Source organism: Leptopilina heterotoma, unplaced genomic scaffold (genome assembly GCF_015476425.1).
Source record: "Leptopilina heterotoma isolate Lh14 unplaced genomic scaffold, ASM1547642v1 Lhet_353, whole genome shotgun sequence".
In the NCBI taxonomy this organism is placed as follows: Eukaryota; Metazoa; Arthropoda; class Insecta; order Hymenoptera; family Figitidae; genus Leptopilina; species Leptopilina heterotoma.
The window spans coordinates 226,391-245,058 of record NW_025111035.1 but is presented as its reverse complement, the minus strand read 5'-3'; the positions used below and the strand labels follow the sequence as shown (position 1 = coordinate 245,058).

At 30.9% G+C, this 18,668-nt stretch overlaps 2 protein-coding genes across 4 annotated transcripts; one reads left to right on the top strand and one right to left on the bottom strand.

Annotated features, from left to right (window-relative positions):
• Window positions 1-2,513: 2,513 nt before the first annotated feature.
• LOC122505367 (ribulose-phosphate 3-epimerase) lies at window positions 2,514-4,885 on the bottom strand. Its single transcript, XM_043616914.1, has 5 exons — window positions 4,733-4,885; window positions 3,712-3,980; window positions 3,478-3,585; window positions 3,035-3,256; window positions 2,514-2,958 (listed from the first exon to the last, which is right to left on the bottom strand). The coding sequence occupies exons 2-5, from the start codon at window positions 3,946-3,948 to the stop codon at window positions 2,848-2,850; spliced, it is 678 nt and encodes a 225-aa protein (XP_043472849.1). The 5' UTR covers window positions 3,949-3,980; window positions 4,733-4,885; the 3' UTR covers window positions 2,514-2,847.
• A 113-nt stretch (window positions 4,886-4,998) lies between these two features.
• Window positions 4,999-18,650, top strand: LOC122505363 (golgin subfamily B member 1-like). 3 transcript variants are annotated; one of them, XM_043616899.1, is made up of 12 exons: window positions 4,999-5,221; window positions 5,759-5,850; window positions 6,231-6,292; window positions 7,056-7,641; window positions 7,813-13,654; window positions 13,908-14,218; window positions 14,326-14,498; window positions 14,585-14,742; window positions 15,836-15,922; window positions 16,010-16,072; window positions 17,890-18,012; window positions 18,141-18,650. In XM_043616899.1, exons 1-12 carry the CDS (start codon window positions 5,189-5,191, stop codon window positions 18,210-18,212), a joined length of 7,602 nt encoding a protein of 2,533 aa, XP_043472834.1. In that variant the 5' UTR covers window positions 4,999-5,188; the 3' UTR covers window positions 18,213-18,650. The 3 variants fall into 3 exon arrangements, with proteins under 3 accessions (XP_043472834.1, XP_043472835.1, XP_043472836.1); XM_043616900.1 differs by lacking the exon at window positions 16,010-16,072 and having other exon boundaries at window positions 5,000-5,221; XM_043616901.1 differs by lacking the exons at window positions 15,836-15,922; window positions 16,010-16,072 and having other exon boundaries at window positions 5,000-5,221.
• Window positions 18,651-18,668: the final 18 nt, after the last annotated feature.

Sequence of the window (18,668 nt, the reverse complement as noted above, 5' to 3'; positions counted from 1 at the left end):
AAACTTACAACATCGATACAAGCGTACTAAATAATATCGAATGCGAAAATTCAATGTGGATGAGACAACGTAAACTATTCGGGAAATATTTGCAAATACTATTCAAACAAATCTCATCCTCATCGTCATTGTTACGAAATTATATCGAGCAGTTGAGAGGGAAAAAGTTGAATCAAATCTGGCCTTTTTTAAAATCATGCAATGATATCAATCAAGTCATAGCTAGTCGACAGGAATTTTTCGAAATGTATGAGAATTTATTGCTTGACATTTGCACTCGGAATGATGGAATACTAAAATCGGTGACGCCGATTTATTTGCATAAAACTTCGATTGACGAAATTGGCCTACTGACGAAAATAACTGGAGAAGCTGGATCGCTCTTACATCCCAAATGCCTTTCGAATCAGACGATTGTCGTAGCTGGTATCAATTATTCGCAATTCATAATTGGAAATGAGGAGAAGATTGATCCTTTCCAAGTGGTAACTAACTTTAATGCACTTATTCACATTCTCTATGGAGGTGCGCCACGTCTTTGGCTAATTGTGAAGCGAGCACATGTCCAACGATTGACTAATCTTTTTGGTGAACTTTTCAAAAGTCATCAAAATCCGAATGACGATACAATTTCCATAAACTGTCCAGTGCCACTGAGTCATGGTCGTTTTATTATCTTACCATCCTGGTTGGAAGATAATGGTATCAAGTACGATATTTTTGTGCAACATCCCGGCAGTTGTGTTTTGTTGCGCGAGAATGTCTACTTCCAGACCATTGACTTGGGGGTTAATCTATCAGAGTCGATTCATTTTTCTGGTGTGTTTGATCAACTGCTTGAGTCTTTTAAAATTAATTGTCAATGCAACTACACTGACAGTATAATTGCCCCAGTGGATGTGGAAAAAATGTACCCAAACTTTCGTATTGTGAAGTCGAATAATCGGCAACTAAAGTGTTCCATGTGCCCTAAGATAAATGAAAAGTATTTCAATCCAGCCGAATTACGATACCATTTCGTTGTTCATCATTTGACTAAAGAGAAGGTTTATCGATGTCGAGAGATCGCCACTGGTCCTGGTGCTGATAACTGTCAATTTGAAACAAGCAGCATGCTCGAATTTCGCAAACATGTTCGTGCAAAACACAGGGAAAAACAATTTTGCTATTTGTGCCGTTATCGAAGTAATGGTATGTATCTTGGAATTGAAAGTTTGCGACGTCATCTCATCGTGTACCACCAACTGCACGTGCCGCTGAAAATTTTTAATGACGATATCTGGCAAAGAGAATTTAAAGAAACCTTTTACAATAAGGATATTGTTCCACAGGACTGGAAACGACACATGGGTGAGTTTTTACATTTGCCTAGTGGAGAATCAAACTCTCTTCTGTTTTTTTTAACGGTTTATATTTAAAATTGTTTTTACAGGAGAAATGATGCAACGAGTCGTTGAGGAAATACGACAACGTGAAGAAAGTTTACGAATAAGAAATGAGGTGACGAATCAAATGTACTCCTGCCACTTTTGTGACGGTTGCGAGGATACATTTAAGTCAGTTCATTTACTCGTCCATCTTGAACGAAAACATGGTCTGTCTATTAATCCGAAAATTTTTTACACTCAACAATGGTTTGAAATGTACCACAAACGTTTCAGCAATCGTCAAGCGGCTAACTTGTGCGCTGCAGAAATTGAACGTGAAGTTTGGATTATTACACAATCAATTGCTAACGCTAGTAATAATGGTAATAACGATGAAGACAACATTTTCTACGATAAAGGCAAGTCACTGTCTTCTTATTAAATTATTATTTAACTCTGTGTCGCGCTCTGAAAAAAGGTGTATATTGAAGCAAACAATTCGAGGTTAAGAATGTAATTTTTAGAATATTTGCTTCTTTCTTCGAAGCGTGTCACATATTCAAATTTTGTTTTATGAATAAATATTTTCAACTTAGGAAGTGGAGCCCTAAATATTAAAAAAACAATGCAAAGAAGGATGGAAACAGAAATTCTAAATGAAGCATCCAGAAAAGCACAAGTATTATTCAACAATGAAGAAGCAAATTTTGAGATAGAACAAGAAGAAACGATAATCAAATCAAAGGAACCGATTAGAAATAGAAAAGATGTGCGTTGCGCTGGAATAAAACAAAAGAAAGTATATCAAATTTTAGATATTTACAGAACTCTGTGTCCTACATGTAAAAAGAAAATTAAAAATTCAACATACAAAAATCACTTTAAAATTTGTAAGGGTGTGCCCTGCCAAAAATGCGGAACTAAATTTATTAGTAATCATCTAATGAAACGTCACTTTGTTACATGTAAAAATAAAAATAAAAAAGTCATAAATAATCCATAAAAAATTCGGGAAATAGATTTAAAAAATAAAGAATGAAGGAAATAATTTTAAAAGAAGAACAGCAAAAGAACAGCCGCGCGAAATAGTAAAAAATAGTAAGAAAAAATAAAAAGGGTTTAACTTAGAAATAAGTAACACATAAATTAAGAATTTGTATAGAGCGACTTTATACAATATTATAATTTTTATTAATATAAAATTTACCTGACTTTGTCCCACCAATATATCTTTTTAGAATATATTCAATAAACTTTGATTTACAGCATTAAAATGATTATTGAAACCAAACAAATAAATCAGAATAAAATAATTCTGAAATTGATCCACGTGTATTATCACTTTTTACATTCTCACCACATGAGAATTGATTATTTTATACCTGAATTGAAGACTTTTGCATGTATTCAAAATATAAATACCTTTTGGTTTTATATATAATATAGTATCGTATAAAAAATATTTACTTCATTTTTAATTTCATTTTCTTCCTAGTTCGTCATCTACTGCATCTCTCAAGACTTTAATAACTTTAGCCTGATCATTGGCTTGAATCACAGCAGTTCCAGCTACTATCATGTTTGCTCCAGCCTTAAACAGTAAAGTTAAAGAGATTAAAATACTTGAACATTTTATAAGCAAACGGAAAAAATGTTGGTGTATTTACCTTCGCGCAAACGTTAATGTTACTCGGTCCAACTCCTCCATCAACTTCAATGTCCATTGTAGGATAGTTTTTTCGTATCCACTCTACTTTTTTCATCATTGGTTCCATAAACTTTTGTCCACCAAATCCTGGTTCAACTGTCATAACGAGAATCATATCAACTTCTTCGACGTATTTCTCTACTACATCCACAAGAGTTCCTGGTTTTAAAGCTACGCCAACCTGCATAGAAAAGAAATATTTTTAAATAACTAGATCAGTCGACTTTGTTCTCTGCCTAATTTCCAATCAATTATAATTTTTGTATTCATATTCATAATAATTCATTCCATTCAATTCTTATTATTATGTACATTTTTTGTCATTATTAATATTTATTTATTTATAGGGAGAGTCATTAGGTCTCCTTGATTTTAGTTATCTTAGTGTATAAAATAATTTACCTTCATTCCTGCTTCCCTCACTTTTCTGCAAATCGAGGAAACATCTTCAACAGGTTCGACATGGAATGTATATTGATTTACACCTGCATCGGCCATGGGTTCTATCCACTAAAAATAAATTTATTATTTAGACTGATGAAACTAACTGTACCTTTCATCGAGGATTATTATTAAATTATATTAATTAATTATATATTATATTAAAGTATAATAAAGATGAATGAATATTAATACCTGTTCAGGTTTTGAAACCATCATATGAGTCTCAAAAAATGCATCCTTAATTTTATTGCGTAAACACTTGACAACAGGATGACCAAAGGTAATGTTTGGAACAAAGTGGCCATCCATAACATCTAAGTGAATATAATCAGCACCATTATCTAAAAGCCGTTGGGATTCTTTGTGCAATTCAGAAAGATCCGCATTTAGTACTGATGGTCCAATTCTCGATATAACATTGCGGTCCATTTTATTGTTAAAAACCTTGTGGTCATCAATTTCTAAAAAGTGAAAAAGTACAAGTAATTTCAAGTATTTCAGTCCACAATCTAAACGCCAGAACTAAAAGAATATAATTAAAAGGTTAGAAGTGCTAAAAACCTAATTTAGAGAAAATCTTAGTTTAAAGTTCAAGTCTACCATTAGTTTCCATGTTAATTTAACAATAACAATGAGATTATCAGTTGTTTTTAACAATAAAACATTGAATAACAATGGTATTTCTTTAGTCTTTTCAATATAAAAACTACGTTTTTTAAGAAAAAAATGCTTCAAAAATTGTAAAAATCAATTCTTTCATTCGGTAATTTTTTTGTGGATACAAAAAACAAATTTTCTACAAAATTATGAATGAATTTAAAAATCTATCAATTTTTAAGAAAAATAAAAATTAAAAAATGGTTATATTTTCTGACCATTGTTTTCCTCTCAAAAAAATACTATAAAAATAATTTTTGGAAGATTTAAATCATTTTCTTGATATAGTTAAAAATGTAGTCCAAGTTTCCCCTTAATACACTATAAAAAGATAAAAGGAATAATTCTATTATCCTATAGTATTGTTAACAATTTATTTAATTAATTTTAGGCTAGAATAAAGTGTTTTTAATTAAATATATTTAAATTAATGTTCGCAATTTGTGGAGAATTGTAGATTATATAGATTATGATTATGTATATAAATTTGATATTTCGATCAGTCAGTAAATTAAATATTTAAAAAAATCATCATATTAAAAACAAATCAACTTACTACTTTATTCACGTGTGCCGACAATTTTTACTATTCACCAACCACGTGATGTTTGTTCGCTTTGAACACAAATACAAAAATAAAAATAAAGGTCAAAGGACAATAAAGATCCGTCCATGCGGAGTGCACAGTATCAAAGCTGTGAGAGCACCATAAGTATCAGATTTCAGAGGTTCCCTCCTCCCATTTGACCAGTGCATTGAAAATGAATATGAAGGTTGCTCATCTAGTTCTCTGTAACTAAATTATAAACCGTGCCGTAATTTAAATTTTAGTCGTTGAAGCTTCAACGGTTATATACGATTGTTTGTTTTTATGATGCCTAAGCAATTGTGAATTAAATGCTGAATATAAATAGATAATTGTGTTTTAAGAAGTGTATAAATTTGGAATTATGTGATATGTGTTTTTCAATTAACTTGTGTTAAAGTGAATTTATTTATTTTTTTATAAATCATGGCACCTTGGTCTCAAGTTATTTTAGAATGGGTAAGTTCACTTTCATTCATCTTGTCAATAGTGTTCTGCTTATTTATAAAAGAAAATTCAAACTTCTGTTACTAATGTTATTAGACTTTTCTTAAGTGTGGCCTTTGAAACATTAAAAAATGCATCTTATCTTATTTTTATTAAACCGCATCATTAAAGGGTTCATTTTTGTTTACTTTCTTTACTTGTCAACTTGCTTGTCAATTGTTATAAAAAGTATTATTAAAGTACCTCATATTTTGAAAAGTATCGCATTTGTCATCTTATTTCTTACTTTTCTAATATTTAAAGATCTATTAATTTCTAATAATTTGTCTAAATAAAAGTAAGCTTTTTATCCATTTTTCTTTCATAGAGATTTGATAGATATCTCAGGCGTTGTTTTGCGACATTTAGAATTTTAACTTCAAAAATAAATTATATTATAATATAATATATAATAAATAATATTATTTGTTTAAAATTCTTTTACTTGTAATAGATTTGAAAAACTTTTTCTTTAAATTTATTAACAACAAAATTAATTTTTATTTACAGGTAAATTGTCTAGAATTGTTGGATTCTCCAGTCAAGGATTTTGACGAATTAGGAGAAAAAAACATTTTTAATAAAATCGTTACATCCATTAGGTAAATATATTTTTATGAGTTTTATAAAAATATGTGTTATTTAAATTTATAAATATGTATATCATTTTAAAGAAGAATCAGAACAAAAGTTACGCCAGTTACGCTAATCTCATTCCCCGCAGCACCGAAAATTTATTAAATATTTACTTGCAATGTTTAGAGAAAATTGTTTAAATTTTTAGGAAATTTTCGGTGCTGTGGGGGATATTTTTAATATAAGGTTTCGTATAGTATAATCGTTTACTGAAACTTACAATATTTAATTTCCACTAAAAATTAATAATTTGTAACATATTGTCTATAAAAATTGAAAAAAAAACTTTTATAAAATTTCATACTTTTTTTTCAGTGTTATAAGTTTTAATAAATTTCTGTTTCAGCTTTTGGAAAGACCAAGAAAACAGCTTAACAGAAAAAGAATTACTCAAACTTTTTCTGCAAGGTAATTAAATTAAGAAGATAGGGTATATTGTAAACATGGATTTAAAAATTTTCAAGGAAAATACTATTAAAAAATAATTGATTTCAAGAAAAATTGTAGAAAATGATAATTGAATTGAAATGATGAAAATAATTTTGAAGTAGTTACGGTAACAATATTCTTATACTATAAAATAATGATTTTGTCACTCGGTCGTCTTTATATTTTATAGTAATATTCTTATGAGTTGTTCAATTTGAGAAGGTTTGAATTTGGGATTTTTGAACATCTTAATTCCAATGGAAAAATAATAATGATTAAATATTTATTTAGAAAACAAGTTATTGATGTTTTCAAATAATTTTACAATTAAGGAAATTCTTAAATAAATGTATTAGAACATTTGTCTCAGAATCTAATAATTTTTAGAGTGAATCAGAATATTTTTTAGGGTCTGGGAAAAAGTCAAAAATTCTGTCTGGAAATCAGTAAAAAAAGGAAGTTAAATTTTTGTGGCAACCTTGATCAATTTAGTTTTTTTCAATTATTCTTCTCGTCTTCTGTCGATTTATCTTACTCAGATTAAATTCGAATGTATTTATGGTCGTAAGTTAGGGAAAAGTCTAAGATTTTTTTCCTTTAAACATCCACAAAATAATTATAAAAATTTTATTAATTAGTTAGGGAAAGATCAGTGAATTTTACAGCCATAATATTACTCAAAAATTCAAACATTTCCCATTTCATCTTATTTGTATAAAATTAAAAATTTTTCTTTTTACAGATGAATATCCATTTTTTAAATTCGAATTTAACGACAAAAAATTGCTCGCCGACTCCGTCCTTATTACATCACTTTTATTGCTACGAACGTCACAAGAGCCAATTTTCCACAAACAGATGTGTGCGAAGCTCGACAATGAAACTCAGGTTAAAATAAAGATGTTTCTCGAGAGCGCACTTTCCTATGGAAATAATATTACGAAAGAGTTCTTGGAGTCAACAATTTCCGAACTCAACGATGCCGAAGTCGCCAGCATTGCGTGTCCGAAAACCCCTTACATGACACCAAAGGGTAAACCACTCAGGGACTTCTTTAGTTCTCCTGCGGCGCGCTCGGTCCAAAAGCATTATGAAGTGTCTCAAAAAGCCTTCGAGTTGAGAAAATTGAAAGCAGAACTTGAAATGGAGCGTTGTGAGAAGAGCGACATCACTGAAGACTTGAGGATTCAACAGGACAGAAACTTGGCTCTTCAAGAAGCCTTACAAAATAAGGAAAAGGAGATTAAGTTTTTAAAAGACGAATTGACAAGACCGCTGACTCCAAAATCGTGCAAGAAAACTTATACGTTGAAACCTGATGTTTATAAGTAAGTGTTTCATTCGAAATATTAACTAATTATAAAAATTTGTTGGTCAAAAGGTTAGGGAAACAAAAAATAAAATTTTAAATAAACGACTTTTTTGAGTTTTCTGTATTTTTAATCGACTAAATTTTTATTTCGACTAAAATTATAATTTCGAATTAATTTTGTTTTCAGGGAGGAGATAAAAGATCTAGAAAAGTACATTCTCGACCTGCAAAAGGAAAATGATAAGCTCCAAGATGAGAAAGAAGCATTAGCGAGAAAAGTCATTACATTTGAGACTCAAAGCACTGAAATTTTACAAGAACACGAATACTATAAGAAAAATTTCGAAACTTTAAGTAGTAAAATAAAGCAAAGCGATTTTGCTTTATTTGAATTAAAGAAAGAAAATGAAGAACTCCGATGTCACGTTAAGGAAATTAACAAAGTGTCTTTCAACGAAGAGAGCTTCGAATACGAACATGTGCACACCGCCAATGCATCATCTTTTTTAAATACCAGTGAATCACTCAGCTCAGTAATTGAAATTCAGTTGCAAGAGGCGAAAGAAGAGACAATTAAGGTCCAAAATGAACTCGCTTCTATCTCTAAATACTCAAAATCTCTTGATCTAGAATGTCAACAATTAAAGGAGTCTAATCAGGTTCTTCATCAGCAAATCGAACAGATGAAAATAATAGAAAAGAAATTTCAAGAAGTAAAATCAGAACTCCAAGTTTCTTGCGATAGGGTGGAGAAATTAAGTGAAGAAAATGGAAAATTATTGGAGGAAACTCAACAGTTGAATGTTCAGTTAGAAAAGTATAATGTCAACGAGATAGCTTTGAATAGTAAATTAGTGACCATGGAAGAATCTTTAAATCAAGAAATTCGAAGAACTGCTGATTTGGAGTCGTCAAATTCGGAGATTCGGGGAAAGCTTGAAGAAACAGAGAAAATTGTGTCTAAATTAGAAGATTTGAACGTTCATCTGGAGAGTACTGTTAACAATCTGAATCGCGATGTTGAAGAAAAGGATCGTCACTCCTCGCAATTAGCGTCCGAAATTTTGCAACTAAATGAGTTGATTACGAAGAACGGCGTCGAAATATCGAATCTCACCAGTTCGATAAATCAGGCAAATTCGGAAATAGCTGCCTTGCAGAAAACAAATGAAGATCAAGTGGAACTAACAAAATTAATTGAGCAGAAATATCAAGAACTTGATTCAGATTTAAAGATTTCTTCGGAAAAAGTAGAAACATTAGGTCAAGAAAATAAAAATTTATTAGAAGAAACACAGTTAATGAAAGGTCAACTAGAGCAGTACAATATCAACGAAATCGATTTAAATAAAAAATTACTAGCTACGGAAGATTCTTTAAATCTGGAAATTGCAAAAACAGCAGAGTTGGAATCCTCACTTTCGAAAAGTCGAACCGAAATCGAAGAAAAAGATAAACTTGTATCTAAATTAGAAGATTCGAACTCCGACTTAGAAGGCACAATTAAAACTCTAAACAGCGAAGCCCAGAGAAAGGATCATCACTCCTCGCAATTGGAATCCGATATTTTAAAACTAAATGATCTGATAAAAACCAATGAAATTGAAAAATTAAAACTAACCGATACGATAAATGGAGCAAACTCTGAAATACTGGTATTAAAAGATACGAATAAAGATCTTTATCAAAAAGTAGATTTAATGAACGCGATGGAGCAGGAATTATGCAGGGTGAAATCAGAACTTGAAACTTCCACCGAAATTGTAGAAAAATTGAGTGAAGAAAATGGGAAATTACTAGAAGAGACAAAACTCATGACTATTCAACTAGAAAAATATAGAGTCAATGAAATCGAACTTAATGATAAATTATCCTTTACACAAGATTCATTAAATCTGGAAATTGCAAGAACTGAAGAATTGGAATCGTCACTTTCGAAAACTCGAACCGAAATTGAAGAAAAAGGTAAACTTGTATCCAAACTCGAAGAAGTGAACAACAGTTTAGAAAGTAAAATAAAAAAACTAAACTCCGACGCGGAAGAAAAAGATCGGTACTCCTCGAAATTAGAAGCTGAAATTTCGGATTTAAACGAAATGATTAAAAACAATAACACCGAAATATCGAATCTTACGGACAGGATAAATGAAGCAAATTCAGAAATACTTCTGTTGGAAAAATCCAAACAAGATCAAATTGAAGCGACGAGGGCAGTGGAGCAGAAGTACCAAGTAATCGAATCAGAATATCGACTCTCTTGCGAAAATGTAGAGAAACTAAATCTGGAGAATACAAATCTACTGAAAGAGTCAGAAATAATGAAGAAGCAAATAGAAGAGTTTACTCTCAACGAAATCGATCTGAATAGAAGATTATCAACCTTAGAAGAATCATTAAATCAGGAAATTAACAGATCTACTGATTTGGAGTCATCACTTTCGGATTCGAGACAAAAAATTCAGGAAAAAGAGGAAATTGTCTCCAAATTGGAAAACGAGAACGTTAATTTAGAAGAAACGGTCAAAAAACTAAAGTGCGATATCGAAGAAAAAGAACATCACTCCTCGAAATTGGAGTCCGAAATTTTGCGACTTAATGATTTGACTACAAAGAACGGGATCGAAATTTCTAATCTCACCACTTCGGTAAATGAAGCAAATTTGGAAATAGCTGCCTTGAAGAAAACAAACGAAGATCAAGTGCAACTGACAAAATTAATTGAGCAGAAGTATCAAGAAGTTGATTCAGATTTGAAGATTTCTTCGGAAAAAGTAGAAACATTAGGTCAAGAAAATAAAAATTTATTAGAAGAAACCCAACTAATGAAAAATCAACTAGAACACTACAACGTGAACGAAATTAATTTAAACAAAAAATTACTCTCGATGGAAGATTCTTTAAATCTGGAAATTAAAAGAATCGCCGATTTCGAGTCGATAGTCACCGATGTTAAATCCCAGATTGTCGAAAAAGAGAAATTAATTTCCAACATTCAGGACTTAAACGACTGCCTTGAGTCTACGATCAAAAATCTAAATCACGAAGCCGAGGAGAAGGATCGCAAGACCTCGGAATTAGAAACTGAAATTTTGGAACTGAACCATCAGATCGAGAACGCTGGCATTGAGAAATCGAATCTAATCAGTAGTTTAAGTGAGAAAAATTCCGAATTACTCGAATCGAAGGAGGAGAATAAAAATCTTTGTCAACAAATTGAACTTATGAAAGTGGTCGAGGAAAATTTCCATCGAGTGCAATCGGAACTCTTACTTTCTTGCGATCGGGTGGAAAAACTAAGCGAAGAAAATTCAAAGTCTTTGGAAGAGACTCGAGTAATGAAGAATCAATTGGAAGAGTACTGTCTCAACGAAATTAACTTGAACAAAAAATTACTGGCTGTCGAAGATTCTCTAAGTGAAGAAGTTAAAAGAGCAGCGGACCTGGATTCGTTGGTATACGAATTAAGAACAAAAATCACCGAAGAAGAGGAATTGATTTCCAAATTGGAAAATTTGAACAAAACTTCTGAAGATAGGATCGAAAATCTAAATCTCGATCTTGAAGGAAAGAGCCATCACTTAAAGACTCTGGATGCCGAAGTTTTGAAACTGAATGAAGAAATCAAAATTCACGAACAAGAAAAAATGGAAATCAAGGATTCACTTGATGAAACTAGTTCTAAAGTTCTGGAACTCAAGGAAACTATCAAGCAAAATTCGAGTGCAATTCAAAAACTCCAGGGGTCTCTAAACTATAGAAATTCGATTCTAGACGAATTTTCCAAAGTTGTATTTTCAGAAAATAGTGAATTCTCACCGTCTTTGGACGCAATTGCGAAGAATTTGAACGAATTCAAAAACTCGTTAGAACAAGAAAATATGGAATTAAGGGAAGAGGAATTAATGGAAAAAATTGTGAATCTGTGTACTTTAGTCAACGAGGTGAAAAATTTAAAACACCAGAAAATTGCTTTGGAAGAGAACTTGAATTCGGTGCAAAGTCTTCTTTGTCAGAACCAAACCGACTTGGAGGATAAAAACAAGTCTATCGGGCTTTTGGAACAAGAGGTCAAAGATTTACAAAGCAGTAATGATCACTTAAGTGAAGAATTGTCTCTGATTACGAAGAAAAATCTTGCTGTTGAAGAAAAATTAGAGGAAAAGAATCAAGCACTCAATTCTTTTGAAATGAATGTTTCGAACCTGCAACAAGAGAAATTGTCACTGGAACAGGAATTAAGAGCATCTGATGAAAAGTCTGATTCCCTTACACAAGAATTGAATGCAAGAGAATCAATTATAAAAACTTTAGAAAACGAACAAAATTTGTTGAGAGAAGAGAAAATCTCCTTTGAGTGTGAATTAAATGCTGTTATCGAAAGTTTGATAAAAGCTCACGAAGAATTCTCTTCTGCTGATAAAGTTGCTCCAAAAGATGACGCTTCGGGGAAAAGAAAATCGATTTCAGGTGAAATTGCAGAAGAATCGTCGATGAAAAATGAAATTACAGCAAAATTAGAAGAAAAGGTGAACGAAATGCTTCGAATAAATGTTTCCTTAAAATACGATTTGCAGCTGAGTGGTGAAAAATTAAGTCAACTGGAAAATTGCATACGAGATATTAATCAAGAGAAAGAAGAACTACAGAGAGAGAATTCATCGAATCAAACCGATTTGAGTGAAGCAAGAAAAGAGCAAGAAGTCCTTAATTCCTCGATTCGGGAGTTGAAAGAACGCAACACGTTGCTGAGTAATAAACTAAATTCAACGCAAAGCAAAATTTCCCGATTGGTCCAACAAAATAATTTCAAGAACAATTTGATATCGAAACTGAAAGCAGATCATGAATCACCAGAAAATCTGATTAAAAAGGAAGAAGTAAAATTAGAAACAAGTGATGCTAATTTGAATCAGGAAATATCGAATGAAATGAAACACGAATCCGAAGATTTGAAAAATATGTCCATTATCGAGAACGAATTGATCGAGAATTCCAGCCAACAATGCGAAAATTTGGAAGAATGCATCTCGCAGAAAATACGTCTAGGGGACATTGTCACAGAAATCGAGAAAGAAAAATTCGAGTTAGAAAATTTAGTAAAAGAACTAAAAAACAAGGAACAAGAGCAGAAAGTCCACATCGATAAATTAATTGTAGAAAAAAGTCTCCTCCACGAAATATTGTTGAGGGCAACAAAGACTCGAGAAGATTATCACAAAAAATTATCGAAACTTGAAGAAACCTGGAATACGAGTCTGAATAAATTCTACGATACTTTCTTTAAACATCAATCAGATTCTGACGAACTGAAAAATATACACAAAGAAAAAGCAGTTTTGCAAAATATTTTCTCCACCTACACACAACAGAACCTACAATTGTTAACTTCCTTAACCGATGTTTCGATAAACAAATTTTTATGCATTGAGGAAAAAATTAAAAACAACGACAGCAACATTCAGTTGGAGAATGAAAAAGAAATTCTACAGTCCGACATTAAAGGACTTGAGACCACGATTAACGAAATGGAAGTAACCGAAAAGAGACTAGAATCATTTGTGTCAATGGTGAACAAGTACAACAATAGTCCGGAGGCGAATCATGTAAAATATTCAGCGGAGAATTTCAAGAAATTGGAACTACAACTGCAAAATGTAAATAAAGAGAAGAGAGATGTTAAGGAGAAATTAGATAACATTCGAATAAGGAATGCGAAGTTGGAGAAAAATATCGATGAACTGAGAAGTGAATTAACGAAATTGAAGAGCATTCAAAGTGGCAATTCGGAAGCGGAAAAAGATTATTTGGAGAAAGTAAAGTGTTTCGAGGAAGAGAATACGAATCTGAAAATGGAAACGGCACACCTGGGGGAGGAAAATCGATGCCTGAAGGCGGAAATTGAATCCTTAAGAGGTCAGATAACAGAGAAGGATGATGAGGGTAAAATTGCCGTTTCGAAAATTGATAATCGAATTAAGGAGATTCACGATGAGTACGAGGTCAAGTTGGATAAACTCAAGGAAAAAATGGTAATATATTTCACTTTTTTAAACAAAAGAAACAAAATACTTAGAAATCAAATCCATAAAATAAATTTTGATTTTCAAGCATTTTTAAAAGATTTAGATTCAAAATTTCAGTTTAAAAGTATTTTTAATTTCGAATTTCAAATTTCAAAACAGATTTTAGAAACAAAATGTAAAATGACCGGTAATTTTTTGTAATTAGAAAAGTTTTTGGATAAGTGTAATTTTTTTATTTACAATAACTTGTATTTTCTAGAAACTTGCTTACAACGAACAAATGCAGAAATTGACAATGAAGCAAGAGCAAACAATTCAAGAGAAGGTTAAGAGTTTACAAGCAAAGATCGAGCAACAATGTCGCAAGCATACTGAGGAAATTAATAAATATAAGGAGCACGTGACGGAATTAACTTCCCGACATTGGGAAGTTTGTGATAAACTTTTGGCTGAGAAACAAGAAAAGGAAGGCGCTTTCAAGCAAATGAAGGAAATGAGTTTGAAATTCAATAATGATATTAAGGATTTGCATCAAAGACAAGTATTGTCATCGCTGAACAAAACAGCAAGGTATTTCTTTCACTTTTTCCTTTTTTCAATTGCTATTTTTGCAAATTAAGTTATGATTTATTATCCATTAAATATTTCATACTGATAGTTTTCCGTTTTGTTTTCAGTTTGGACAGAAGGGATTTCACAACGACGGACTTCCGAAAAGGTGTGCAAACTTTCCAAATTATTGAAGAGGAATCTTTCACGAGAAGACGTAGTCTTCAAGGTTTGCAAGTAATGGGAAATGCATTCAATGCCGAAGATGAAGAGGGAGAAGTCTTCAATAATGTGTATTTAGGTACGAAGACACAATTATAAGCATGTGGAAATATTTTTCAAGTATTTTCTATTTAACCAATTTTCTTGTTTAATGCCTAATTTCAGCTGATATGAAGGAAGGTCGTACCAGTACTATTAACTCAGATTTCAATCGGGTCTCGGTTTTGCAAATGAGAAATTCTCTCTGTAAACCACATTTGAAGTCTTCCTATCCTGCCGAAACGCAGTTCCAACCTCTAGGGCTAACCGAAGAGGACATAAAGGTGAGATCTTCAAAAACCTTCAAAAAATACTTCTCACGAAATTCCTTGTGCATTAAACTGACATTTTATAGAGATGTGGGGAAAAATATATATTTAATTATGATGTCGCGGAAATTCAATGTTTTGTTAAACAATATTAAACTTTAGAAAACCTTTGCGTACAACATCAAGTATTTTTCAAGGCATTTTTTAATCATCTTATTAACTGAGATTTAAAAAAATATTTCTTTGAAATAAAGGGACCTTAATTCAACCAATGAGTGCAGATGAGTGAATTAAGCGCAGTATCTTTTAGATTTGCTTTCCTGGGCAACTCCGAAGCAAAAAGTTCCCACTTCGTCCGCCAGAGGGAGAGCAGGCGCCTCTCTCGAAAGCGAGATCACATTCCTCTAGAATAAATAGCACTCCTTGTTTGTGAGAAGGTCAATAAATCTGCAGCTAGTCAATCAGTCCCTCAAGACTGATCAAAATTAGTCGTACATTTATTATAACACACATAACAATTTTTTTTCAGTCTGATTTCACAATCGGCAAAATTTTAATATAAACAAAATTCGAAAATTTTCTTGGAAAATACTTGATAGTTTTAAGCTAAATTTTATCGGATACAATTCGCGCCTTAGCGGAATTCTTGAAATAATTACAAGTTTCTATAAAATTTTAATTTAACCACAAAGGATTTTATGAGAAAAATTAAGGAGAACATGCCATTTAAATAGTCAATATACAATATTGAATTTGAAGCAAAGAAATGGTGTGTTTGACGTGTGCAATACTTTTAGTTAATACAAATTTCTATTTAAAAATAAAGTTGTTTATTTTCTAAAATAAATGCAGGATAATTTCTATATAAATTGAAAATAAATAGGCCACTATTTGAATTTTTTAAGATGTAACACCTGATTTTTAATCAGCAACTCAAATAATCTCAAGAAATAAGTTTAAACCATGACGATACCTCTGCTAAAAAAACCACTTTCATTAATCTACTTTAGCCCTCCCTTCACCTTCTTTCTACTGATTTTTGCCCTCTCGTTTGTAAAACCTTAGTTGATAATTTTCAGTTACTTGTAAATTTGATTATATTTTGTAGCATGGGGGAACAGAGGATATTTTTAACGACAGTCTTAGTCAAAGTCTGCTTCCGAACCAAAAGGGGAAAAGAAGAGAGAGAACTCAGGTAACTTTAGATTTAGTTATTCGTCGATTTTGGTTCTTTTTTTTGTCAGAATCTATATTTTATAATATACATTGTGACTTCTTCTAGACATCCTATAAAAAACCTGGACCTCCTACACCAAGTAAAAACGGTAGACGACTATCGTTGCAGGTGAATCAAATTATATACTTTTCAACGATTTTACATTTTGCTTTATCGTTAAGTAGGGAATTTTTAGTTGTTGATGCTCTACTAATGAATTGCTTTGAGAAGATGTTTGCTTATTAATCTCTGAATTGACTTTGATATTTAGTTTTTGACATAATCTTCGCTACTAATTAGCTGCATCGTTTTCAATTGCTGTGTCTACAATTTGCTTTAGTGAGACTGCATCTACATGTATATTAAATTTTAATATTAATTTCCTTGTACCAAATTAATCACAAATTGCTTCTGGTCTTTAGAAGCTGCTCTCAATCTTCATTGAGATTTAGTTCACCTGTATTATTTTTCTTTACATTTTTTTTCTTGATTCTTAAGAAATATTTATACTCTATATTGACTTTAGTTAAATTCTCTATTTCCAAACACAAATTCGTTACTTGGCTAAATAACTAGAGATTTTTCTACAACTTCATATTGTTACGCTCTCAATGAATCTACTACTTGATTTACGTAATTAGCAGAAAATTATATTTCTTGTCGACATATTCTTTCAGCAAATAAAAGAGATCCTATTCTCGTACTTGGAAATTCTTTCGATTTTGAAATTAAATTTTAACCAAGTTTAGTTGAATGTCAATGAATTTTTACTCTTTATATCGAACATTTTAAAGAGTTTTTACTTATAATTTACCTGATTCGATTTATTTCAAGTACAGGTTTCTCTACCAATCTTCATTTCCATAAACATATCTGCTACGTCACTTTGAAAACTCTAAAGTCGCCAATGAACTGTCGACAATTCTGTTTTTGAAATTTAATCTTCCTGGAAATATAACCAAGTTATTATTTCAGACCTTTGGATTGCCTTTTTAATAAATATTTCATTTTCATATATTTTTTTAAAGATTTTTAAAGAAACTGTAAAAAAGTTTAAATTGTTCAATATGCTCAGTCCTAGAGTTTGAATTTATAACTCGATCTTTGCATGTACTTCTAACGTAGCAAAATTTTCTCCGAAAATAGTAAAAGTTGTCGGAAATACAAAGAAATTCCTAAGAATTTTGGTTTTATTACGAAAATGGTAAAAATTACTCTATTTGTTTTTTTCGCGTAGGGTTTTATAATAACTTTATTATATTGCTTACAGCAAAAATAAAATTATTTAAATTCTCATTTAAAAAATTTAAATTTTCACAAAATATTAAGATTTTTTAATAAATGATTGTCAGGATTTTTTAATAAATGACAACGTTAAGAAATAATGATAAATATTTGTGACACGCCCTAAAAAATACGGATCTTAGAAGCAAACAAATTATATTTTGTTTATATGACAAATTAATCATGATTCAAAATTCCTTTTAAATTATATACAATCGAAATAATTTTTTATAAGTTATTTTCTTCAGTTTAAAATTTAGACGAACTGAAGCTTAATTCTTAAATTCAGGAATTTAAAGAAATGATGAAAAATTAAAACTTATCAAACTTGATAAACGAATTCGTACAAATATTAGATATTTGAAAATTCAATACAAACCGAATTCGTATCTGTCGCAAAACAGGAATAATTAATTTAATTAAAGATTATTAAAATAATAAATAATAATAATTAGTACTTTATTAGTAAAATATTGACTAAGAACATTATTAATAATAAATAAATAAATAAAACAACTTTTTCTTCGCTTTGCTCGAGTGCCTTGAAATAATCAAGTTTTGTTTTATGTCTGAATGCTCAAGAGATATTTTCTCTAAAAGAAACAAGAAACTAAAATTTGTTCCCATAAAGGATGACGAATTGATTCATAATTTAATTCCAGGGCAACGAAGCAAAATCTCCAACGTCGCGAATTTTAAGAGAACGAAATTTAGTTGAGAAAAGAACTACCGGTACCCCACGGCGGTTAAAGGATCTCTTCAGTACCTCGAGACAGCAAGATGAGGTAACGTTTCTCTCACTATTTATGCAAATATACTTTGTTCAATAATTTAATAAGATTTCATTTTAAAATAACCGTACTTACTAGAGTAACTTTCCTCATCTTGAACTAATTTTCTTTTAATTTTTCAGAATGCCGTGGGATCGCCCAGACGATTCAGCAATATCTTCCGCAAGAGGCGATTACAAACAGAAAAAAAATAATATGTAAATTATATTTTATTTATAAATAGCTATAGATTACTTCAACAAAAGTAACTCAATTTTAACATTCAAAGAATCTGTATAGATGATTTTACTAGTAACAATAAGTTTTATGTATCATAGTGTTCTGAAAATAAAATGTTAAATTAACATTTTTCCAAGATGCTTCGCAGCTTCCTTTACAGTTCGAAAAAAAGCTGTGGCGAAAACAGTTCTTTAGTACAAAGGTGACTAAAATATTGAACAATAAAAAAAGTAATCATGAAATTAGTAATTGTAAAGAATGAGTGATTTTTAGTCGCGTATAAATGTGTATGCCAATCGCGGTTTTATATTGAGTCACATTTTTATATACATAACTTTTTGCCAAATGTACTTAATTTTATTTTTCAAACCAACTGTATTATAATGTCTAATAAATCTAATTTTGTTACTAAATCTTTAAAAATTTTGTTC

What these genes read in the sequence shown, in the direction of transcription:
- LOC122505367 (XM_043616914.1), bottom strand. Translation starts at nt 3,948, where the DNA reads ATGGACCGCAATGTTATATCGAGAATTGGACCATCAGTACTAAATGCG. An exon ending in TGGTTTCAAAACCTGAACAG is followed by an intron (nt 3,586 to 3,711) that starts GTATTAATATTC and finishes ATTTATTTTTAG; the next exon opens with TGGATAGAACCCATGGCCGA. An exon ending in TGAGGGAAGCAGGAATGAAG is followed by an intron (nt 3,257 to 3,477) that starts GTAAATTATTTT and finishes TTTTCTATGCAG; the next exon opens with GTTGGCGTAGCTTTAAAACC.
- LOC122505363 (XM_043616899.1), top strand. Translation starts at nt 5,189, where the DNA reads ATGGCACCTTGGTCTCAAGTTATTTTAGAATGG. An exon ending in TTGAAACCTGATGTTTATAA is followed by an intron (nt 7,642 to 7,812) that starts GTAAGTGTTTCA and finishes TTTTGTTTTCAG; the next exon opens with GGAGGAGATAAAAGATCTAG. An exon ending in AAAGAAGAGAGAGAACTCAG is followed by an intron (nt 15,923 to 16,009) that starts GTAACTTTAGAT and finishes GACTTCTTCTAG; the next exon opens with ACATCCTATAAAAAACCTGG.